The 26,162-nt window shown below is 32.3% G+C and overlaps 2 protein-coding genes across 2 annotated transcripts; one reads left to right on the forward strand and one right to left on the reverse strand.

Annotated features, from left to right (window-relative positions):
• LOC115888393 lies at window positions 1-1,749 on the reverse strand. Its single transcript, XM_030908114.1, has one exon. It carries the CDS (start codon window positions 1,747-1,749, stop codon window positions 1-3), a length of 1,749 nt encoding a protein of 582 aa, XP_030763974.1.
• A 2,648-nt stretch (window positions 1,750-4,397) lies between these two features.
• LOC115888376 lies at window positions 4,398-24,655 on the forward strand. Its single transcript, XM_030908093.1, has 6 exons — window positions 4,398-4,495; window positions 7,769-8,006; window positions 18,616-18,765; window positions 19,740-19,959; window positions 20,465-20,627; window positions 24,394-24,655. The coding sequence occupies exons 1-6, from the start codon at window positions 4,398-4,400 to the stop codon at window positions 24,479-24,481; spliced, it is 957 nt and encodes a 318-aa protein (XP_030763953.1). The 3' UTR covers window positions 24,482-24,655.
• The last annotated feature ends 1,507 nt before the right edge of the window (window positions 24,656-26,162 follow it).

Genomic DNA, 26,162 nt, shown 5'->3' on the forward strand with positions numbered 1-26,162 from the left:
TCATTGTGTGATATGAATGGTAGCTGATGAAACGATTTGAACAATATGGCTTTCTATACCATTTTGTTTAAGGATGTTATTTTCTGTTCTCATAACCAACATATCAAGAAACGGAACAGCTCTGTTCGTTTCTTCTTCCACAGTGAATTGAATATGCCTGTCGTAGGTATTAAAAAATTCTAAAGTCATGCCTATCTGATCTTTAGGAACAGCCAGTAACAAATCATCTACGTAGCGCTTAACAAAGGGAATATGATGTGGCATGTAATGTAGACAATCCTTAACCAGATCGTCCAACACAAAATTTACTAAAATGGGTGAAATTTTAGAACCCATAGGGGTGCCAAAAATCTGTTTGTAATATGTACCATTGAAAATAGTAAAATTAGAATCAAAAATAAACTCTATTACCCGCTCGAGTGTTTCGAAGTCAAATGGACAACACGGGGAAATACTATTCCAATTATTACGCAAACTTTTCAGAACCACCTCCATCGAGAGGTTAGTAAACAAAGAAACGACGTCAAAGCTAACTATTACATAGTCAGGCGGAATCTGAAAGTTGTTAATGAAAGTACTGAATGAAAAAGAATCCCTGACATAATAATCATTGTCAACATTATACGCCCTAGTAAGAATATCTGTTATATATTTGGCCAATTGACCATTAGGACAATTAATCGAAGAGACAATGGGTCTAACCGACAGTGTAGGTTTATGGATTTTTGGAAGGGTGTAAAACCTCGGAGCAATGGTGTTGTAAGCCATTATATTTTTAGCAGTGTCATTGTCAATGAAACCCCTGTCCTTCAATTTGTTAACTATTGCATTAGCTTTAAGTTGAAACGTGTACGTAGGATTTCTATTAAGTTTAAGATAATATTTATCATCATCAAGCAGTTCTTGGCTTTTAGCATTATATTCGTCTTTGTACATAGCCACGGTCACGTTTCCCTTATCGCTCTTAAGGATGTACAACTCAGGATGATTCTTGAAGAAGAGTTTACTTTTTTTAAAAATATCACTTAAAAAGGGTCTGTCATCGTGATGCTTATGAATATGATTAGTAATAATATTAGTGTACTGAGCTCTAAAGGTGTCCTTCTGTTCATTATCAAAATTGTATATAATTCTCTCCAGATCTGCAAGTAGAGACGGGATAGAAATGTCATTAGTGGTGGGACAGAGACAAAATTTTGGTCCCAAAGAAATTAAATCTATAATGTCTTGTGGTATATCAACATCTGTAAGATTCTTAAACCACTTAGGCTGAGTTTTAATACTTTTTAAATTATATTGTATAAGAGCATTGATCTTTTTTATGTTAGTACGTTTAATCTTAAGGAAAGTTTTATTAGACTTAACTTTCTGTCTCTGGATAAAATCATACACAATGTTATGAGGTAAACAATTATAAAGACGTTTTGTAATTTCCTTAATAGTTTTTTCAACATTATCGAGATCACAGAAGGTCACCTTGATCTCCAAGTTTAAAATATTCTTTCTCAACCTGTGATTGAAGTTAAGTATCCTCTGTCCTGTGTTCCCCCTAGTGTGATGTAACATTGAGTTAATGTTTAAAGTGCCCTGTGTGATGTGGTTCGGTAACAATCCTTTTTGTCTGCATCTGAGTAAAAAAATTCTTCGGTTTCGCAATGATGCTTGCTTGATGTAATTGTTGGCCAATGTCTTCAATAATTCAACGCTGGTGGTACCATGTTGTTGTTTAATATTGGAAAAGAACCCCATTCCTACAATGATAAAGAGATGGGTAGTCTACGCGACTGACTAGTTGAGAAAAATATTCAAACAGGTGTCTTGGGGATGCAGTCTAATAAGAAGGCCGTTAGTTCAAGGAAAAACCCTTTATTGTTTAGTCAAGCTTTCGAGAATTCAGTTGTTCTCATCTTCAGGACTCTTCTACAATTATAGTAATTAAATACAATTTCTATTCTTGTAAAAAAACTATTAAAATGCAACTCACCAAAGTGGGATTATGGTAAAGTTTACAACATTGCTCAACAATCAAAAGAATCCTCATTTCTCAAATGCAGTAGTAAAAATCAACTTTTAAAATACACGTGAAAACTAACTACAAAAACTTTATAAAAAACAATACAACGTATATGTGAGTACAAAGTCAAAGCACGAAAATTGCATGTCAAAAATCTTAAAATACAATAGCAATTAATTCTGCTTCATGAACGATCTAATTATTTTATTGTAAGTACTTAAAAGACAAAAGAAACGAATTAATTTTCAAGATTTTCTTTACAGTAAAGTGCGTTTCTGTTAGCACCGCCGATCGTTCACTAACGAACACCATAGTTTCAAAAAAGGTAAATATGTTACTCTTGATAAGTCAAAAAGGATAAACTTATGCATATAATAAAAAGAGTGAAAGAGAAACAACTACATAGAAATATTTTGACACATTGGTTCGTTTCATCAGCGAGATCGACCATGCGCAATATAACATCAATGCTACACTGAGAAAACAGGCATTAGACAACTTGATAAATTAATTTAAGTAAAAAGAAAAAGTTTTTCTTTACATAGAACCAGACTAGAATTTACTTTAGAATTGAAAAGAAAAGCAAGATCTCAAAAAAGAGAGAATTGTAATACAAATTTTAGTATAAAATAATATCTTAACATTCAAATGACATTAAGCGATGGTGAAATACAAAAAGCGATAAAAATCTTTTCAGAAACTCAACAATCAAACCCCACCCAAGCTACAGTATGAAAATATAACTATTGAGAACCTTGAGTAGCCACTTGTCGCAATGAACCATATTTACCACTGTACAAGTCTAAAATGTAACCGTAAATAACACTAAGACTCTGGGTGTCACTTCTTTTATTCATGGTGTTAACTTGTGAATTTATGTGAACCATTTCAAGAAAAGTTCTTTTACAAAATGAGTCAGCTCTATCCAGAATCTCAGCACCATCCCAGTCTATCCTGTGGTCTAAATTGTTAACATGTTCCGACAATGCACATGACAAAACGCCCCTTCTACAGTCACTTTTATGAGATGTGATACGACCTTTTAAGTTTCTAGAAGTTTGGCCTATATAAGACAAATCGCAATCTCTACATTGCAACTTGTACACAACATTCCAATTTTCCATTATTTATTTTTTTTTTCTTTCTTGGGTATGAGGTTTTTTTTTATTAATTGAAAATGGAAACTTTTTTTTTTATTATGCGACGTTTCGCCTCATCATGGTGGGCTTTCTCAGGCACTTTATTCTTGAAGCCGCAGCCGCCTTGCTACCACCAGTCTATATAGAAGGATGTAAGTGAATGATCATTTGTGAATGATTATTCATTTGATCATTTGTGAATTGTTGATTGTCAATTTTTTTGTAGTACTAATAATTAGCCAGAAAAAGTAAACAATTGTGCGCAATATAATAAAAAAAATATTGTTTTAACAAATGTCTAGAAATCTTCAAAATCGTTTGTAGTTTCATGTAGTAGCAAAAAAACTCAACGAAAGTTTCTTGGAATTAGAGAATTATAGTAAAATTTGGAAATTAACATAGTTTGACATAATGTCTTTAGTTGTATACAAACTCCAAACGATGAAATTGATTGTAGTAAATTCAATTTTTTGTAAGTACTAATAATTAGCCAGAAAAAAGTAAACAATTGTGCTTTTAATGTAATAAAAAATATTGTTTTAACAAATGTCTAGAAATCTTCAAAATCGTTTGTAGTTTCATGTAGTAGCAAAAAAACTCAACGAAAGTTTCTTGGAATTAGAGAATTATAGTAAAATTTGGAAATTAACATAGTTTGACATAATGTCTTTAGTTGTATACAAACTCCAAACGATGAAATTGATTGTAGTAAATTCAATTTTTTTGTAGTACTAATAATTAGCCAGAAAAAGTAAACAATTGTGCGCAATGTAATAAAGAAAAAAAATATTGTTTTAACAAATGTCTAAAAATCTTCAAAATCGTTTGTAGTTTTATGTAGTAGCAAAAAAAACTCGAGACTAGAATTATAGTAAAGTTTGGAAATTAACATAGTTTGACATAATGTAGTACAATAGTACTAATAATTAGCCAGAAAAAGTAAACAATTTTGCGCAATGTAATAAAGAAATAAAAACTGTCAATTGTCTAGTTTTTATTTTAAAACCCTGTATACGAACAAATCTCACTTTCACCACCTGCAACCCCTCCCTCTTGCCCCTCTTACTGCAACCCAACACGCTCTGCGCGTGCTCCCCGCTCCAATGCGTCCCCCAAAACGCCACCGACGTCCAGTCAGTTCTCCGAAGCGACGCCGGCCGTCGCGACGCTTGGGTCGCAACCCCAGGCCGCCCTCAGCCCGATATGCGGCATCCCCCGCGGATGCTGGGCCCCACGACCGAGCCATGGAGCTCCCCCGCATCGCCTCGCAATCTTCTATCTGTCCCCCCATTCAGCTGCTGACGCAGTATCCCAACAGACCTAGGACGCCGGTGTCCAAAAGGTGGGTAAATATTGGGTTCTGTTTTGGATGGGTAAAGGACCAAATATAGTCATTGAATTTTGATTTATACAGGGTCCTGTAATAGCGAGGATCTATAAGTCTTAAAATAAAGGACTTAGAGATTTTGTTTAAGTCAGATCTAAACTGTATTAGAAAGTACTGTATGATCGAAAAAAAAACGGCGGCCTGTTGGTTTGGAAATGAACGTCGATGACATTCTCCATATAATTTTTCATATAAACTGACAATGATCTTCATTTTAAAGCCATCGTTGACGTCGTTCAATTCGATCATATTGTATTTAAGAAAAATATGTTCACGTTTTCCTCTTAATTTTTTATGAGAGTCACCCAATGATTTTTTGTATTATATTTAACTGTTGAAACAGTAATATGAAGTGTAATACCCCGTATAATATATAAAACTATTAAAAATTCGTACCGCTTTATATAAAAAAAAGTTTAAATTCTGTATCTAAAAGAAAAGTTATATCCAAGGTCGACATTAAATTTTGATCATCCTGTAAAATTTGAGATTACGATATACAGGGTAGCCCGAACTGTATTCCGGAAACTTCGGCGGCATATTCTGCAAATAAAAATAAGTAAAAACTCCGTATAAACGTGCCTTAAAATGCTTAGTTTCGGAGATACAGGGTGTAGAAATTTCATTTTTATTTCGATTTTTTCCTAATAATTTCTGAAGTAACGTCAATATTTGGATGAAAATTGGTGTCTGGGAGTTTTTTGACATGAGAAAATTGATTTTGATGTCAATATGACTCTTACTTGTAGAGGGCGCTACCTACATATTTTTAACTGGTTTAAAGAGTCATAACTTTTCGCCCGTACCTGTATAAAATTACTAAGTAAAAAATATCCATTTACGACGTTTTTACGTAAAAAAGATCTCTTGCTAAAAATCGCCACGATTAATGGTTCTCGAGATATTTGGAACTGAAATTAACAATACCTGTCATGATTGAAATAAATTAAACATGTTGACTAAATAGTTATTGGACTGAAATCATATATTGGAAATGTTTTTGTGCCAAGAGTTCAACAGAAACTGTTTTATCATCATTTTTTCGAGAAAAAATGTATCATTAATTTAAAAAAATAAAAAGTTCCCAAATTTATCATTTCAGTCAAATAACTATCTACTCAACATATTTATCTTTTGGCAATAATGACATTATGTATTAACTATTTCCGTTCTAAATATCTTGAGAACGGTTGCTCGTAGCGATGTTTACCAAAGAGACATTGTTTACATAAAAATTCACGGATATCTATATTTTTATACTCAGTAGCTTTATACAGTAGACGCCCCCTACAAACAGAAATCATATTGACATCAAAATCAAATTTCTCATGTCAAAAAACTTCCAGACACCAATTTTCATCCAAATATTGACGTTACTTCAGAAATTATTTTGAAAAAATCTAAATAAAAATGATAGGAGAGAATGCCCAACAGTGAGACAGGTCCAACAGTGAGACATTTTATCCCCTTCATTTAAAACGCGTCGAATCCAATTCCCCTTTCGAGAGTAAAACACTACCTACATACCAACTATTTTGTATACCTACAGTGATGGGAGATATATGTCAACTGCACCCAATAAAATTTCTGAAGCGAAAAATAATTTTTAACATATGCGTTTTCTTCGGTCTGTAAGGCCAAAACTTAGGTATTTTAATAAATCCATTAATGGAGACGCAAGTTTAGAATGGTGTTTTAGAATATACGTCTGGGTTTTTTTGTTCAAGTAGTTTAGAATAAAATAAATTACAAAATGGCTGACTGGTGTTAATGTCCGGCAGTGAGACAAAATATATTGCCCAACAGTGAGACAGTATCCCACAGACAGTGCACCCGTTAAGACTGGGATATAGGTACCTTTTGGGCACTCGTTGGCACTGTTGAACATGTCTATCATGTTATTGATAGTATTATTGTTATTAATATTTAAAAAAAACATTATAAGCACAAATGCAATACAAGAAAAATACTTAGCTAAGATATGAACCAAAGAAAAGATAATTCAAAGTGGAGAGAGTGAAGAAACAAGTGTTTATTGATTCCAATAGCTCTGGAGAACCAATTTTAGATTCATCTTCTGCAGATGAATGCTTTGTCACAATCTACCCTGACGGACATATGTCCAGTGTTAAATATTAACATTTTAGCGTGGTTATTTTATGTCAGAATAACACCTGTAATATTTGGTTTATGAATTTTTTTAACAGAGTCTTTATTTATTTTAAGTCGAAGTTACGTTATCAACAAAAATCTATGAAACTCTTTTTTTTATTTCGTTAGTTTTAGACGAAGTTAATTATATTTTTAACACTTGTGATTATATTTTAAGTTCTTTGTTTAAGACAGCTCTACCTTTGTTTTATGCCAAACGCAAATAAATACTCTTAACTATTTTTTAAGTAATTAATAAATAGTTATTTGTTTAAAACTTGCATTGTCTTACTGTTGGACCTTTGGGCCCAACAATGAGACAAATGCAATAATAACAATATTGTTAATTTTAAGACATGTTTTTGTCTCAATGAGAGTAGTTAATTAAACATGTTTAGGAAAGAGTGCTTGCCTTTAAAGTATATTAAAATAGTTTATTTTGATGAAAAAATAAAATATTTTTTACTGTCTTAAAAAAATGTGTCTCACTGTTGGGCATTCTCCCCTACTTCTACACCCTGTATCTCCGAAACTAAGCAATATAGGACATACATTTATACGAATTTTTTTACATATTTTTGTACTTATTTTTATCTGCAAAATATGCTGTCAAAGTTTCCAGAATACAGTTTGGACCACCCAGTATACAGGGTAAGTCATAAATAAGTGCAAATAGTTTCAGGGCTGGTAGATCTCGATAAAAGAAACACATTTTTTTTACCCTTTTTCAAAATAAATTGAAAATTTAAAATAAAAATTGATTTATTTTTAACAAATTTGGGATCTACCGATTTTTTTCTATATTTGGAACCTGTTTAGTGCCGCAAACATATAGAGTAAAGACATTAATATAATATCAGACATTAAAAAAGTATACCGAGGAAAATTTGGGGTGGACAGGCAGCTCTAAAAGTTTCCCAAAATACACAGGAAAGTTTAAAAGAAAATGTACGATTTTTAACATCTTTTTTTACGAAAAATACCTCATAGACGTGTTCCTGGGATCAAAACATACCATATATAGGATATGGACAAAATAATAATATATTATCATGACAAAAACGTCATCATTTCTAGACTGCTGGGTTCCTCAATCAACCAAGCCGAGCCCCAGATTCCGGTACTTCCCAGCGCTCCCCACTACCAGCCAAGTAGAAAAAGAGAAGAGGCCAAAGTCTTGCAAAACTTGAGGAAACGTCTCAACGCAGCCAGGGTGGTGCAGGCCAACCGGCCCGAACCTGTCGAGGCTCGTATTCCTGTCAACAACAATCTCAGTCCCGAAGATGTAGATAACAGACCGTATCTACTACAAAAAGTGAGTGTTTAGGCGTAAGAGCAGGGTTGGGTAGGTAGAAAATTTTATATTTTTTACCATATGTTCTACACGTAGAAAATTAATTTTCTGCACTAACTAATTTTCTACATTTTTTACATGTCCAGACGTAGAAAATTAGGTTTGTATATTGTAAGCCTTTCTATTCATTTCAAATACTTAAGTCACAATGATTAGTACAAGAAATAAACAAATAGTTTTTTACGTGTAACAAATGAGACGTAATAATTTGATTCACTTTTACAAAATTGATATTAAAATATCAATATTTTTGATAAACACGTGGACTGCTCACAAATACACGTTGCGGCACTACGTATTTCTAAACCGTTAACACGTTTTGTTACAACTAGCTCGTGCGTCAAAGCCGTCTCGCTAGCTCGTATGCCACGGCCTTGAATTTTTACTCCAAGCGCGCGTAAAGAAGTCTCACTTCAAAAAGTTCATAAATCATGTCCTAAAATTGCGTTAGCAACTAGTAATATTTACTACTCTATAATATAATTAGAATTATTTATTATATTATATTAGTATATTATAATTATAACCAGGTAAGCACAAAACTACAACATAAAAAACTATACACAAATAAACTAAAATTCGTAAAATATATGGCAAATAATAATTATTATTTTTACACACACCGCTGGTACTTGTGTTTGTCGCCGAATATATGCCCCGGCCTGTCCACGATTCAATCCCAGCATATCTTTTATCTTCGTCTCTTCAACGCTAACCGTGCCGATCTCGCCTATCTCTTTCTCACAGGATTGACTGTTGAGTGGGCCGGGGATCCACGAGCTTGCGACTAATTGACTGCGTTACTAATTGACATCTTGATAGAAACTGCAAACCTGCCGCTTCTTTTGCTTGTTTTTAATGGACACAAATCGGAGTAAAAGCTTCAAACGGTAAAATCGCAAAAGCGCTTGACACGCAAAAAAAACAAAAAACGCAAAAAACGCTTTCTGTGTGGCCGTGGGCTTAGAGTAATAAAAAATATTAAAATTGAACTGTTTTTCATGCATTTGCTTTATTTTTGACTTTACACTCTTGGTTATCAAGTAGATACTAAAAATCATAAATAAGAAAAAAGAAGTGCTAATCATAGTATATATAATTGTGAAAATACCAAAAAATCTATTCGATTACCAGATATTACATAAATATTATTGCAAAATTACTCGTTTCTATTACATTTACTTTGTACAGAGTGAGTCAACGATAGAGTAAAGTCCATTGTCTCATTTGTTTCGAGGTTTACAAAAAAATATTAAATATAAAAGTTATAGGGACGGTTAAGATATACATTTTAAAATTATTATAGAGTATACAGGGTGCTTCAAAAAAGTGCGGCAAATATAACATATGTTTTTTTAAATGGAACACCGTATTTTTTTTTTATTTTTAGATTCTGCGTAAAACTCCATAACTTTTTATATATAATGTTTTATACCTAAAATTAATCGTTTTTGAAATATTTAAATTTGTTTAAATAAATGTTAGATTGCAGTGTGATAAAAATTGTCGGTGATGGTATTATTTCTGAAGTTGGAGAACTAAAATTTGGTAGGAGAATTTTATAGAGATATAGAACAATACCTATGTAAAGATATTTTACTTAGATGCTACGAGGTGTTCAAAATATATTTATGAATTTCAACTACTTAAAATTAGGAAATTTCAAATTTTTTAAATGGTACATCCTATATATTATTACTTTTTTTGATAGATTTTACAAAACTTCAACTTTTATTAAGTATCTCATATACCTATTTTCAATAGTTTGCGATTTATTTCATTTTTTTCTATTTTTACCCATATTTTTAATACAATTACCCTATAACATCATAGTTACCGTAACAAAAAGTAATAATTATCAAAGCTTCTTGTCTGTTAAGCAAGTTAAGAACAAAATTTGAATTTTAGTTTAATTTGTTGTACTTAGTATAAATTGTAGAGATAATAGTTACATATTTTCCTGAAATTAATTAGTCAATGTGACTGATATACACGAGCAAGCCACAATATTTTTTGGTTCAGTACTATATATTATATAGTACTTTGCTAAGTAGTATAAGAATAGATGTAGATTATCTAGAAAACATCTTCAGTGTGTAATGGGACGGTTTCGCGACAGTAGTAATATTGGCTTTACCAAATGAATTATAAACCAGAATTACTACGAGAAGAAAATTCCTATATCAGTAGTTTTCAACAATTAGGTAATCTAGTATTACCCTAGTCTGGGGCTATTCGCCCTGACGGAAAATCCAAGTGTCATCTTTCATAATACAAAAATACACCAAGAAATTTACGACTGCGATTTTAGTTTATTTGAGTTAATTAATTTTAACTAATACCAGCACTTGTAACTAATTATTAAGCTACTTGTTAAAGATAAGTAATAAATAGTTTGTTTTGTTATGGCAACTATGATTTTATAGGGTAATTGAAGGTAGGGTATTAAAAATATGGGTAAAAATAGAAATAAATAGCAAACTATTAAGAATAGGTATATGACATACCTAATAAAAGTTGAAGAGTTTTATAAAATCTATCAGAAAAAATGATAATATATAGGGTGTCCTATTTAAAAAATTTGAGATTTTGTAATTTTAAGTAGTTGAAATTAGTAAATATATTTTGAACACCCTGTATCATTTAACTAAAATATCTTTATAAATATATATCTTCTTTTTTAACTCTAAAAAACTCTCCTACCAAATTTTGGTACTCCAACTTCAGAAAGAATGGCACCACTGACAATTTTTTTACCACACTGCAATTTAACATTTGTATAAACAAATTAAAATATTACCAAAACTATTAATTTTAGGTATATAACATTATATATAAAAAAGTTATGGAATTTTACGCAGAATCTAAAAAATAGGGTGTTGTTGCATTTAAAAAAACATAAGTTATATCCGCCACACTTTTTTGAAGCACATTGTATACTCTATAATAATTTTAAAATGTGTATCTTAACCTACTCTAGAACCTTTATATTTAATTTTTTTTGTAAATCTCGAAACAAATGAGATAATGGACTTTACTCTATCGTTGACTCATCCTGTACAACTATTTAATTATTTGTTTTTGAAAATAAGAATCAAGATTTTTTATTGATAACAAAAATAAGGTGGAGTCTTAAATATCAGATCAGAATCCGCGACATTTGGTTTACTTGTTCGAAACAAATCGAGACCCTATATAATGTACGTCTAATTTAGTGTCATGCGATACTCACTAAAGCTCAGTGATTAGCAATTCAGAAACCAAAACTTCACTTAATTCCATCATAAAACTCTCATATATTATCTACCAATGTTATGTTACTCTTTTTATATATTTCCACAACCAAGAACTTGTCTTCTATAAATTACATTGAGAAAAAATACATTTAATGATTGTTCTGGGAGATTTTTTTGCCATTGACACGCAAGTATGTTAATTTCTCTATCAGTTACAGATTAATACGCTGCTGTCACGCTATGGGACACGTAAGAAACCCATTTAAGTAGCTTCGCAAAAGGTTATAGAGCTTTGTGGCCATTAATCTGTTCTGGATAAGACTGAGGGTGAATTTTAATAAGCTACATCAATTTTGTTTCTAAAAAAATTAGAGTACCTAATAAAAAATATTCAAATAAAACTCCATGTAGTTTCTTTATTTTCTAGTTTACAATTTTCGTTATCAAGTATGTAGATACTAAATATCATAAGTGAAAAAAGAAGTGCTTTCCATAAAATCAATAACATGAAAAATATACGAAATAATATAAATGTACTGATTTCTTTCGAAAATCGACAACTATGAAACTATGAACTCTTCCCGGACACAAACGGTACATTGTAAAACAAGAAATTGTAGAGAGAAACAAGCCCTATAACATAGGATACAACATTTTAATGAACAGTGCTTTCTATAAAATCAATAAAATGAAAAATATACGAAATAATATAAATGTACTGATTTCTTTCGAAAATCGACAACTATGAAACTATGAACCCTTCCCGGACACAAACGGTACATTGTGAAACAGGAAATTGAAGAGAGAAACAAGCCCTATAACATAGGATACAACATTTTAATGAACAGTGCTTTCTATAAAATCAATAAAATGAAAAATATACGAAATAATATAAATGTACTGATTTCTTTCGAAAATCGACAACTATGAAACTATGAACCCTTCCCGGACACAAACGGTACATTGTGAAACAGGAAATTGTAGAGAGAAACAAGCCCTATAACATAGGATACAACATTTTAATGAACAGTGCTTTCTATAAAATCAATAAAATGAAAAATATACGAAATAATGTAAACGTACCGGGTGGCCAACTAAGAATGGACGCCGGCTGTATCTCAGAAACTACTTATCGTATAACGTTGGGAAAAAAATTCTAATAAGTAAATCGATCAAGAGAAATCGCTGGAAATTATTTTCAAGTTCGAAAAATGCCCGCAAGGGGGCGTTTCTCTACTAGCCAATCAGAAAATAGTTTTTTTCTCAAAAATATGCAGGTGAACAGGTATTTGAAATATTACTATTGTAGTCATCGATAAATTTGTAATTTTTTTGATAAAAGGTATTTTGCTCTATCTCATAAAATAAAGTGGTGGGGGAAGGTTAAACTTGCCTTTATTAAAATAAGGATAACTCTGGTTTAGGTTACGCGATTTAAACAAACTAAGGCTCGTTTAAAAGAGCTTTTCTTCCTTAATGATCTCCAGTATAAATTTTGTTTGCACAATTTTTTTCGTGGTAGCTAGAGGGCGCTGTTTGACATCATAACGGATATTGCGCTTTTGCGTAAAAAAATTAAATAGGAGGCTATATTTCTCTTTGCACAGTTAAATAGAGCACAAAATTTCCAAAATATCAGCGGAAACCGCAATTCTATCTGCTCTCTAACCGGAGATATTAAGAGAACAAATCATGTTAGGCTGCCGCTTAGGATTATATGGTCTAAATATTATAATAGTGGGCTAGGAAACAAAAAGAAGTAAATTGGTTACGTCAAAATATCAAAACGTTTAAGTTCAGTTTTTATGCATCCGAACTTCGGGCGTTTTCTTAAAAAAATGACGTCATAATTATTTAAACGTGTTTATGTAACATTATCATCCATCCATATAATTTTTACGAATTTCTTGGTTAATTATACGTAATTAGTTCTCAGATTAAAATGTTCGAAAGTCGGAGAATCAATAATTTTATTAAAATTTCTAGGAATTTTGTACCGCCATATAGTTTTTAACAGAAAACCGCTGATGATGGTCGAAAACTAGGGGTTTATTCATATAACGTCATTTAGTTATTAATCCAAGTTCGTCATTGATTTCACTTGTTTTCGTATTTTACCTGTTGTTTGTGTTATTTATTATTATATTATAAAGTTTATGTCGTTTGGGTCATTTTTCATATAGCACCGAACGAAGGTGCGAATCTTAACAATATGCACTACTGCTCCAAATCTGCCCTTGATGCAAGTAGTTTAACAAGACCGTCGGTCGGTAAATGTTTACACATGAATTCTAGGATGGCGAATGACTGGACTTTTTTAATTATCTGAATGAAATGAACTATCCATAATTTCTAAGAAATGATTTGCCAATTTTGTTAGGGGATCCATCATGATGAAATTGCATTTGTTGCAATTTCATCAGCATAAATGCCGTTGGTGTAGTTGAGGCAGTGGTGCCGCTTATTTTGCTATGAATGTGTGGGCCTTCTTGGATACCACTTACTTTAGTAGATAGAGACGCTGGAGCGGCATATTTCCATGGCCAGCTCGGTCATCGGATACAATATGCCTAGGTTTTAATTTATGGGGTCGAATCAAGAACGAAACATGGATAGATAATAATTAAACGGTATTAAAATGAAATTAAAATATATGTTTTGACGTAACCAATTTACCTCTTTTTGTTTCCTAGCCTACTACTATAATTTTTAGACTATATAATCCTAAGCGGTAGCCTAACATGATTTGTTCTCTTAATATCTCCGGTTAGAGAGAAGATAGAAGGTTGCGGTTTGCGCTGATATTTTGGAAATTTTGTGCTCTATTTAACTGTATACTATTTAACTCGCCTCTAACAGAAATATAACCTCCTATTTATTTTTTACGCAAAAGCGCAATATTTGTTATGATGTCAAACAGCGCCTTCTAGCTACCACGAAAAAAATTGTGGAAACAAAATTTATACTGGAGATCATTAAGGAAGAAAAGCTCTTTTAAACGAGCCCTAGTTTGTTTAAATCGCATAACCTAAACCAGAGTTATCCTTATTTTAATAAAAGCAAGTTTAACCTTCCCCCACCACTTTATTTTATGAGATAGAGCAAAATGCTTTATATCAAAAAAATTAAAAATTTCTCGATGATTACAACAGTAATATTTAAAGTACCTGTTCACCTGCATATTTTTGAGAAAAACCCTGTTTTCTGATTGGCTATTAGAGAAACGCCCCCTAGCGGGCATTTGTCGAACTTGAAAATAATTTCCAGCGATTTCTCTTGGTCGATTTACTTATTAGAATGTTTTCCCAAAGTTATATGATAAGTAGTTTCTGAGATACAGCCGGCGTCCATTCTTAGTTGGCCACCCGGTACTAGGATGTATTTGAGGAAAATATTTTAACTTGTACTGAGTGGCTCAATAAAATGCGAGTGGATCGAGATGATTTTGTTTAATTGAACACCCTGTATATTATTGAATTTTTGGCTTCCTTTCAGATCACTCTTCATGAGTAAATATATTTCGATAGTTTCAGAGATATTAATAAATACATAAAAAATATATATTTTCTCTCTCAGCCTTTCTTAAAATAATTATTAAAAATAAAAAATCAAAACTATATTAGTTGTTAATTCCCCATAACCTTAACTCGAAACATAAAAAAAATTCAATTTGTTGCGAACTTTTGGATACTTGGATTTCTCTATTTTCTATTTTCAAACAAACTTTTCTTTAACTAAAAATTCACGCTGATGCCTTTACCCTCCCATAAAATCTTTTGAAGTTATTCTTAGAAAAAATCCATATATGCAAATATCTATTTCCAAGTGCCTAAAAAAACACAGAACCTTACAAAATATAACCTAACAATGACGCAAGACAGGTAAAACGATTCGAGCCCTTGTTGGTTTCAAGGGCCTTAAATGTCATGGCCTCCTTAAATCTGCTTACTCAGGAAACAGCTTAAAAGATAAAACATGAATGATGGGTTGGAATAATGTTAAGTGGGAAAGCTATTTAAGCAGAGAAATTTATTATTCCAGAGGCATTTAACCAAGAGAGAGTTGATTGATTATGTAGGAATACGGTGTGTTGCAATTTTTATAACTCAAACTTAAATTTTCATAAAAATGATGGAGATAAATTTACCGAGGTTCAGTTTCTTGTGCTAATATAATTTTATATAAGTTTTATTGTTATATAAGATATTTTATCATAGATTTAAAAATTAAGATGACTTTAAATAATTTGAATATTAGAGGAGAAGTTACAAATATAGGCTACCATATGCTTTTGGAAGAACACTCACAGGCACAAAAAAGGGCACCTTAAAATTTTGATGTATTTTTAAGTTGGCTGTACTTAAACTGCCGTTAAACGGTAGCTTACTAAAATGCCGTTAATAGGTATGACGTCGTTGATGTGACGCAATTGACGGCTTTATGAAATATAGGAATTTTATAAGGACTAACCAACGCTATCCACCCCACCAAATAACCAACTTAACCAACGCAACTAACCTCGACACTGATAAAAAATATAAAAAACAAATATAAATTAGTAAAAATCAACCAACCCCACCAAATAACCAACTAACCAATGAATTAACACCCTCCAAATAACCACGCTAACCAACCCGCCAAATAACTAAACCAATCCAACCAAAAAGAGTGAAACCAATGCAATAAGATCACGCTATAAGCAAAAAAAAAATATAAAAAAGCTTGGTCGGCGTGAGATTTGAAGCAAGGACCATTCGCTTACGAAGCCATAGCCTCAGCCACTGACCCACAGGTGCTCTTGCAAAATGCTTAAGGGTAGGCATTACTTTCCGCCGACATGAACGACGTCACAATATCTATTAACGGCATTTTAGTAGGCTACCGTTTAACGGCTGTTTAAGTACATCGTTTAAAGTTTAATATATTTTGCTCTAGTCGGCCGATTTTGATGATTTTTAAGCAATTTGTAGCTAAATTATTTGGCTTTTTAGTGTCTCTTTCTAAATTAAAAATGAAGTTTTCTTCTGTCAATTATACGAGGGAAAACAAAATCTTGATATTTTGGTGAAAGATTAAAACACCCTGTGGAATATGCTAGCAATGCAAGGAATTTAAAAATAATTTTATCATCTAGGTATATCTTTTCTCGATAGTTTGTTTTTTGATTCATCTCAATATCTTTATTTTTGTTAGAGATATTCGCTTTTAAATAAAGCCGGTCCCAGACACTACGTGCATTTGGCGAATGTGCGAACATTCGAATTATGTACTGTGGCTTCGGCCACCTTCCCACACGCTACGTTATTTGTAAAAATGCGTCCAATGACAAATATTTCCCGTAGTAGAGCAACGCGTAGGGGAGCGCGCCGCTAAAACAAAAAAAAACACGTAAACAAATAGACGTAGCATCTGCGAGTAATTCCGAAGTTGACTACGCCGCACTACGAGCTCCTTTGATTCGTTCCAGTGTACCGACAACCGCCGGGAAAATGACGAAGTACGAATCTTCGTCGAAGGTAGCCTCCCACACGCCGCACTGCGACGAAATCGACGATGCCGAGCATACGTTGTTCTGCTGTCCAAGATAGGAAAACGGAAGGTCTGCCTTATTGTAGGATGTAGGAATGTTAACTTCGGACACCTTGATTATGAAAATGACCAAAACTAGCAAAATATGGGGAAAGGCAGGGGCATTTATGAAAGAAATAATAATAGAGAAAGGAAAAGATGAAAAGGCAAGAAATGCGGAAGTATCCTAAAAATAAATAGGATAGAATATAGATAAAAAAAATAACATAGATAGGATATAAACCCCAAGATCACGTATGAAGCCGAAGTAATTCCTTGCGGCGGTTCCGGGTAAGGGGCCAGGAGGAGCTGACTCCTCGGAGGTGGACTTTTTTAGTGGGTAACAATTCGACTCCCACACTGTTTGAGATGCGTCTCTATGATCGTCTCTCTCGAGATGGTGATGGGAACGAACACCACTCGCCTATAAAAGGTTTTTTACCACCACCTCAAAAAAAAACCTCCCACACGCTACGCGAATAAGCTGGAATACCGAATATTCGTCAAATGCACGTAGTGTCTGGGACCAGCTTAAGACAGTAACGATCTATAGCAATTTTTGCATTGATTTTCGGTTCTCATCAATACACTTATAAAAAGGTGTTTACTGTTTTTGTAATGTCACTGTCATTGAAAAGTAATATTATTAACTAGTCATAAATTACTGCACAACAGACAATAATAATATTATTTTTCATATGGATTTTTCACAGACAGTGAAACATTACATAAATCATAACAGTATATTATTCAACGAGCATATAATGGTGGTTGTTATGAATAACAGCCATTATATGCGAGTAGAATACTATACTTTATCCAGGAGTATCAACAAAATTTAGATACTATTATTATAAGTTTTTATTTCTAATGTCACAAAAATATTGAACGAGTATAACGAGTAAGTAACATGGAAACAAAACATTGAAATTTTCTTTAACTAAGTAGCTAACTAATTTAGCTTTAACGTACAATCGCATTCCAAGCCGGTTTGGATCGAGCACAGCTCTTGTTTGGAGTTTGGATCGAGATATCCGTGGAAGCGGTGAATAATGAATATTATTATTATTTCATAAACTCATGTATAATAATGAAATTATAGACGAGTATAAACACTATTTTATAGGTCTGTTGGCTAGGACCAAAAGCAAAGGCATGGTTTTAATGTAAAAAAAATACGAAAAAATGTTAATGTCGTCTTCAGAAGCGAATATCTCTAAAAGAAATACAGCTATTGAGATGAATCAAAAAACAAACTATAGAGAAACAACTAGATGATAAAATTAATTTTTACAATCCTTGCTTCGTTAAGGTACTCCACAAGGTGTTCCAAACATTCACCAAAATATCAACATTTTCTTTTCCCTCGTATAATTGACAGATGGGAACTTTTATTTTTATTTTGGAAAGGGGCACTAAAAAGTCAAATAATTTAGCTATAAACTACTTAAAAAATCATCAAAATCGATCCACTAGAACACATTAATATAAAACTTTAAATACATGAAACTGACAGCAACAAAGGCACTTTTTCAAGATTCACAATAATCAGACTGTAATTCAAGTGCTGACACAAACCATCCAAATGTATGCACTTAGTTTGTCACTGAATAAAATTAATATTACAGATCTATAAATTAGAATAAGCTTTGATCTTTCTGTGTAGGCTCACTTTATTTCTCTCTTCTTGTAGTATTCAATAAATATCGAAAGTTTTACATTAATTTGAATAATAAAAATTAAAGCTATAAACTTATTTCTTTCAGATTTTGCATAACCGTCCAGTAAGCATGATCCTAGACATATCAGAAATCAGAACAGCTTGGCAAGACAGCGATTTCATCACTGACTGTCTTTGTTGGCACAATGTGTACAGGCAGAGGCACAATTCACCTCCACTCACCATGTCACCAGAGGCAAGTCAATATCATATTAGAAATGCATTTTACACAAACGAAAGACTAAGGCAGCAATATATCAACCAAATTGGCGAGATAGCAAAAGAGTTTTAATATGGTTGACATGAATTCCGTCTAATAAAATAATCGAAAAATAATACCATATGACAAATGATGAATCTCTGCACGAGAGATGGCACACGTTTTTTGAAACATCCTGTAGAACTCTCGTTTTGAACCATTCAATAAGTACCTATCGTATTAAAAGTTAAGCTTCATTCAGAACCTCGCAATTAGTGGAATGAATGAGTGGTTTCAATTAAACTTTATATTTTTAGTTTACGATCATTCACAATGTCTAAAAAACACAATTAAAATTAATAGAATATCCTAGCATTATGACAGCTTGCGTTAGTTAGTTGTGTATAATTAGTGGAAAAGTTAAAAGTTTCATAATTGTTTCTACTAATTGAAGTCTACCACTAATTTTGACGTTCTGAATGCTTACATTGAAATTAAAGGAACAAAAACTTCTACGCTAATTGAAACCACTAATTTATTCCACTAATCGCGAGGTTCTGAATGAAGCTTAACTTGTTTATTTAAAATTATTGTTTTAATTTATTGCAAATACGAGTACTTAGTGCTTTTCCGACTTTTGTGTAAAACTTTAAAGGCAGCAATGCTGATTGTGATGCTGATATATTAAAAAATAAAAAAATCATCACACAAATATTGCTTCATAATTTAAAGTTTTATTTGCATTAAATTACCTATAATACTAATATTTATTTATTATACTGATAAAAAATAGTATGTAAAAATACACATCAGATCATTGGTTACTTTTATGCCACCCAAATAACTGTAAAATTCCATCTTGTCTGGAATTTTACACTTTTGATGTGTAAAATTACAATCTAGTTTTACCATTAAGAATGTGGAAATGTGAAAGGGTATTAATTCTTAATTTATTTCTTATTCTTTTATAGTTGTGTCACTTGGCTCAAACGTGGGCCAATCATCTAGCCCACACGAACAGGTTTTACTACAGAAACGACAAAGATATCGGGCAGAATCTCTTCTGTCGAATGACGAATGTCATTGTGACTGACGTTTCCGGGCAAGAAGTGACAACTTATTGGTATTCAGCAGTCAAACAGTATGACTTTAGCAACGAGCCTGACAGACTTCGAGCTAATGTTAATGTCGGTAAGTGTATACTCGTAAGTAATCTAAGTTTAAAGTTAATTTATCGTTAAATTGTTTCTGCTGTCAGTCTTTGGAAGTCGCCTGTCAAAATCGTCTCTTCCCTCGTTACGTTTCTTTAAAACCGACCTGATTTATTCCAAGTTTGATGTAAAAAAACTATGATAGCAAAAAAAATTATGTTATTTCGTGTTATTTTTTTTACTCCAAACTTTGAATATATGACAGGTTGTATTTATTTCTATTTGAATGCTATTTTAATAAGACAATAAAAATACTCGAAAATCGTTATACAGTGTGATCCAAACTGTATTCCAGAAACTTCGGCAGCATATTTTGCAAATAAAAATAAGTAAAAAAGTTCGTATAAATGTATGTCCTAAAATGGCTTAGTTTCGGAGATATAGGGTGTAGAAGGTGTTCATTCTTATTTCGATTTTTTCCAAATAATTTCTGAAGTAAAAACTTGAAAGTTTAAAACTTGAACTAAACATTATTTATTTTTAAGGCCACTTCACCCAGCTAGTTTGGTCTAATAGTAGACATTTTGGATTGGGTAGAGCAAGATCCAGATCTGGTAAAATCGTGGTAGTGGCCCATTATGCGCCTGCAGGTAACGTACCAGGAGCATATTTGGATAACGTATTTCCACCCTGCGAAGAACTTCCAAGGTAAAATATGTAACCCTTGTTTCGTGCAACATCAGAGAAATAAGTAAACTTAGAGAAGCTGTAAATTTCTCTTGATGCAACAGTGAAATGCTCTTACCATTTTGTAATCGTGCCATATATCACAGGATTATCAGTTGAAGTTAATTTTATCAGTTTTTGGAAAATAATCCTTTTTTTTCCTCTAAAAATATTTAAAATTTTTGGAGGAAAAAACTCTATCAAAACAATTGTATAGCCTAAACGTCAAATTTAGTGATTGCACAGCCATTGTGCCATAAAGAGAAGACATTGGCCGTAGCTGTCATGGAAGAGAGAGATTAAAAAATTATCATAAATCTTTTTTATTTCAAATGGAAACTCATTTTTTTATTTCACTAGGGAAAAGGTTTTTTAATTCGTTACTTTTTAATTATACATGTTCCTATACCTAAAATAAATCGTTTTTAAGTTATTGAAGATTTAGTTTCAAAGCGTATATTTTTCTGGTTTTTAACCAGTAGCCTAACTTAATTGTTAAACGCGATGCAAAACTATATCTAGCCATGTCATATTGCCATTAGATATCACTATAATACGAGATATATGTTTATAAATACCTACACTTTATAAAGTTTTAGCAGCAGTTTTTATAGTAAACGAAATTCAAATAATAGGTTTTTTGACAGAAGGAAATAAACTGTCTGATGGTTTAACACTTAATATCAAAGGAAGCTAGATAAAATCAAGAAAAATGTACGCTTTAGAACTAAATCTCAAATAACTTAAAGACGATTAATTTTAGGCATAGGAACATGTATAATCAAGTTACAAATTGAAAAACCTCGTCATTAGTGAAATAAAAAAGTGGGTTTCCATTTGAAAAAAATTATTTATGATAATGTTTTAATCTCTCAATTCCAAGACAGCTTCAGCCAACATTATATGACATTCAATTTAATTTTTAAAATAGATAGCAACATGTCTTCTCTTTATGTCACAATGGCTGACAGTAGGCAATATGTCCAAACCAAGTTGCAAAAAATAACATCCACAGTTAGCATTTATGGCAATAACATTAGATTGGAAACATATTAGTTAAGAGGAAACCACATAAAACTAACAAAAAAACATATTCGTAGTCTCTTTCGAGGGGCTGTAAAACGAACTTTGCGCAAAACCTACATTATCAGTTAATTTGTGACCAATAACTGCCTTTTTTCTACAATTTTTTAAATAGTAGGCGTTGCATTCAAGTGACACAGTATTATAACAATTGAATCGGACGACCTTAGCTTGCTGTCAATAATTATTGTGAAATTGTCATAACGTGTTTGACGTAGATTCCCGGTTGCGGTAAACTTAATGTCAAGGTAAGTAAAAAAGTATCTTTTATTTTGATTTTTGGATAAAAACTAGGTAAAGGTCAAAGTAGAACATAATCATTTAAGGTTTTTTTGATAGTGGCATATATTCTGCCTTAGAAAAGTTGAGTCACAAAAATCGCAAAAAATCGCAACATTAAATTTATTGGAAGCGTAAGCCTCCATGCGTATGTGTATAGTAAGATCCTTTATGTGGATACTTCTCATAAATTAATTGTTATAGTAGCTAGAGAAGAACTTGAAATATAAAGTTACGTAATTTTTCTCAAGATTTCAAGAAGAGGTATGTCATAAATGTCAAATGACATTTTTTGACAAATTGACAAATTTTGACAGTACCTAATTTTTTAAATTAAATGAAATGGATTTTTCTTTCAGATTTAAAAATGTACACTTCGTGACCATTGATTGCCTCCAGCTGTTATAAAACAAAATATCAGTAAATAGTAAATGGTAAAATAAAATTTAGATATGTTTAATAGGTATAAGTTCTGTTATTTTCTAAATCGTCATTGTTTAATTCTCAGAATATGGTTACTTATTTAAAATATAATAATAAAATATTGTTCACATATGGTCTGGTATTATTAGAGACCCAACTTATTGAAATGACAAAGAATCTTGAATAGATTGGATTAGTATACTCAGGGTTTTCTTTTATACATTGACACCCCCTTTATCTTTTTTTTGACGCTTCCGAAATGTCTCAAATGAAAGTGGTTTTGAATAAATTTGCCAAAAAAGTCTATTTTGCATATACAAAGTGCTTCAAAAAGTCTGGGCGTGGTTCAAGATAGTTGGTTTCAAATTAGGTATAATTTCAAATTAGGTATAGGCTAGCTACATAGAAGTAGTTAGGATTTTTAGGAGAAAATAAAAATCAAATAAAAAATTGGGTACTAATTTGAAATAAGAAAGTTGGGCCACGCACAGGATTTCTAAGGCACCCTGTATATGCAAAGAAGACAGTTTTGAAAAATGTATTCGAGACCATTAAACTTTTATTCAAGACACTTTTTTCGAAAACGTCGAATAAAAAAGATACAGAGGATGTCAATATATAAAACAAACCCTGTATATGCCGGAGGAGTAATAATTGCTCAATATTTGTCTGTTTCATCTTGGCTCTGCCAAAAATCATAAAATTTAGTGAAATGTAAAATATTCTTACCGCCTTTTGGTAGCTGTCGTATTAGTCAATAGATGATTTTTCCCATTTCATGAATCCCCCCACCATCCCCCACCACTCTCAAGTCAGCCAAAACTAACTGGGTTCACGGGCTACTGGCATAGAATGTTTTTACCAAATTTGAATGAAATCGTACAAAAAAAGAATTTTTGCAACATACTTCTGGATTTTTGCCCACTGTGTGGCTGTGGTAACCACTAAATTTGACGTTTAGGCTATACAATTTTTTTGACAGACAGTTTTTTTACTCCAAAAAATTTAAATATTTTTTTTCACAGAAACGTATAATGTTAGGTATAGACTGTTTTATATTAAAATTCATAAAATTCCATAGAGAATTTAAATACGCAATAAAAAATAATGGGGTATCCACTTAAAATAAGAAAGTTGCCGTCAACTTCCCGCCATATTGAAAATATTTTTAATCGATAGATCTCATTGTGAAACAATGATGTGCAAAAATCTCTGATCCAGATCTTATAATTCTCTAGAAACTGCACGAAAATGCACGCTCAGGTTGCGGCACCCTGTATACTGTTTTTTAGTTTGGTTAGGACCGAACAAGGACCGAACATTAGGTATAGAGTTTGATATCAAAATTCATAAAATTTTACAGAGAACTTAAGAATGAATTAAGAAATAAGTCTACCCATTTAAATAAAAAAAGTTGCTGTAAACTTCCGGTATTTCCGGAAGTGTCGCCATATTGAAAATATTTTTAATCGGTAGACTTCGTTGCGAAACAATGATGTGCACAAAAACTCCCATCTAGACATTGGAGTTCTCTAGAAACTTCTTATGCACGCTCAGCTTGAGAGACCCTGTATACACAACTAAAATTTGGACACGACAAAGCTGTCAAGGCTTTAAGGATCCTCCATGTTTATTTATTTCTCGGAGTGTACAGGGTGAGCGGAACTCGATGTCTCACCTCTATTATGAGAAAACGAAAAATAATAAAAAAAATCTGGAAAGAAGTTTTTAAATGGGACTAAATAAAGTGTATTTTAAGCCAAATTTGCATATTTCTCCATATTTGGAAATTGATATAATGACGTCATCGATTTTTATTTCCCTTTTTTTTATTATTTTTCGTTTTCTCATAATAGAGGTGAGACATCAAGTTCCGCTCATCCTGTACAACATACCGTGTCACGGGCCGACGCTTTTATTACCAAAATAATTTATAAAACAATGTTTAAAATAACTTTTTCAGAGTACCCCAGCCTCTTCCAGCCAAGTTTATAATGTCCGGTAGTTCTACCAGCGACACGGACAGTCATACAACAGCCAGCAGTACCTAAACAAGACTTCCAAAAAAATATGAATACTGATTTCAATTATTATAACGTCACTACGTATAGTTATTTAGTCACTAATTGTAGCACTTAGCTTAAATAAGATTTTAAATGCCTAAAGTCTGCAATTTTACCGCTTAAGAAATGAAGAAATATGTGATGCGATGCAATCACATGTGATGCGTGCAGTGGTGCAACTACCCAGATATTTAGAGGAGAAGCTCAAGCCGCCTCATTTAAAAGATAATAATAATTTAAGGCTAAAACCAATTTTAAACGACTCGAACCGATCTTCTAAAGGCGCGTCCACATTGCTCGTGATCCTGCTCGCACTCTTGCTTCTGATTGTGCTTGCGTTGCTTGCGCTTCCTGTTTGTCGTGTTTCTCAAGATCTTTCGGCTCGCAAGCAACGGCGCGGCGTCCACATTGTAATGTAGTGCTTGCGTTCGTGCTGTTCGGACATGGATGATACCGAAGTATTTTTAACAGCGGCTGCTAGTGCGATCATTATTGTAAACGAAGGAGACAAAGAGGAAAAAAGGCGGTGTTGGATGTCTAGTAATTTCAAAAGTAGATCCCAGCACAGTGAAAGTAAACATTTACGCGATTTACAAACAGACAGAATGTTTTTTTAATATATTTTTATGGCATGTCCGCTACTGCTTTTGAAAGACTTATTAACTTAGTTGGCCCCCGTATAGAAAGGAAAAATACAACTTTTAGGAAGTGTATTCCGGTTAAAGAAAGAGTTAAATAAAGATTGGCGATAACATTAAGATTCTTTGCAACTAGAGACTCAAATACCAGTTTGGGTTATTTATTCAAAGTTTCCAAGCAAAACATTTCAAAAATAATACCAGGAGTATGCTAAAATATAAATAAAGTTCTCAAAGATCAAATTAAGATAAGTAGGCAATATAAATATACAGGGTGTCATTGAAATGGTGTAAAAAAATAAACTCCTAAAAATAGTAAAAAAAGTTCCTATAAGTATAGGGCGGAAAATGCATATTAAGGGAGTTAGGGGCACTGAAAGGGTGAATTTAAAAAACGGTTGTTTTAAAATTGTAGGCTTAAAAAACGAGATAAAATTTCGAAAAAAAATCCTCTGCTATAAATTTTGACCCTAAATCAAATGGTGATACTGAAAAATTATTTGGAAAAACGGAAAGGGTAGTTTTTGCAAGGATAGGGTTTTTTTTCGTGAATAACTTTTTTGAGGTTATTTTTTTGCAACGTGGGTTCATTTTTTGAAAACTACATACTTTTTCCTACAAAAAAGATACTCTTGTTGCACATCGCCCAGAGCGATGGTTTTCGAGAAAATTGAAGACAAAGAGTTTGCTCTGATGGGTTGCTAACTGGTTAATCAACATAAACTTATGAAAGTTATGGCGGTTCAAAAGTAACCAAGTAGTTATCAAATAATTAATTGAAAAATCAAAATTTCATGATTTTTAAAACATCTTATTGCTTTAAAAACAAAATAATCCAATTACCAAAATTCCTTATTCAAATAATGCATTCCTTAATTCATTCATAGCAAATGTTCAAAGTGACCACCATTCATTTCAATGTAGACATCTGATCTTCTTCTCCACGATCTGCGTAGATGCCCTGTGGAATATCCTTGGTGTTGTCCGAATTTGATTGGAACAATCAATAATGCGTTGCCGTAGTTGCTTTT

Source organism: Sitophilus oryzae, unplaced genomic scaffold, assembly GCF_002938485.1.
Source record: "Sitophilus oryzae breed Bouriz unplaced genomic scaffold, Soryzae_2.0 scaffold_734_pilon_pilon, whole genome shotgun sequence".
Taxonomy (NCBI): Eukaryota; Metazoa; Arthropoda; class Insecta; order Coleoptera; family Curculionidae; genus Sitophilus; species Sitophilus oryzae.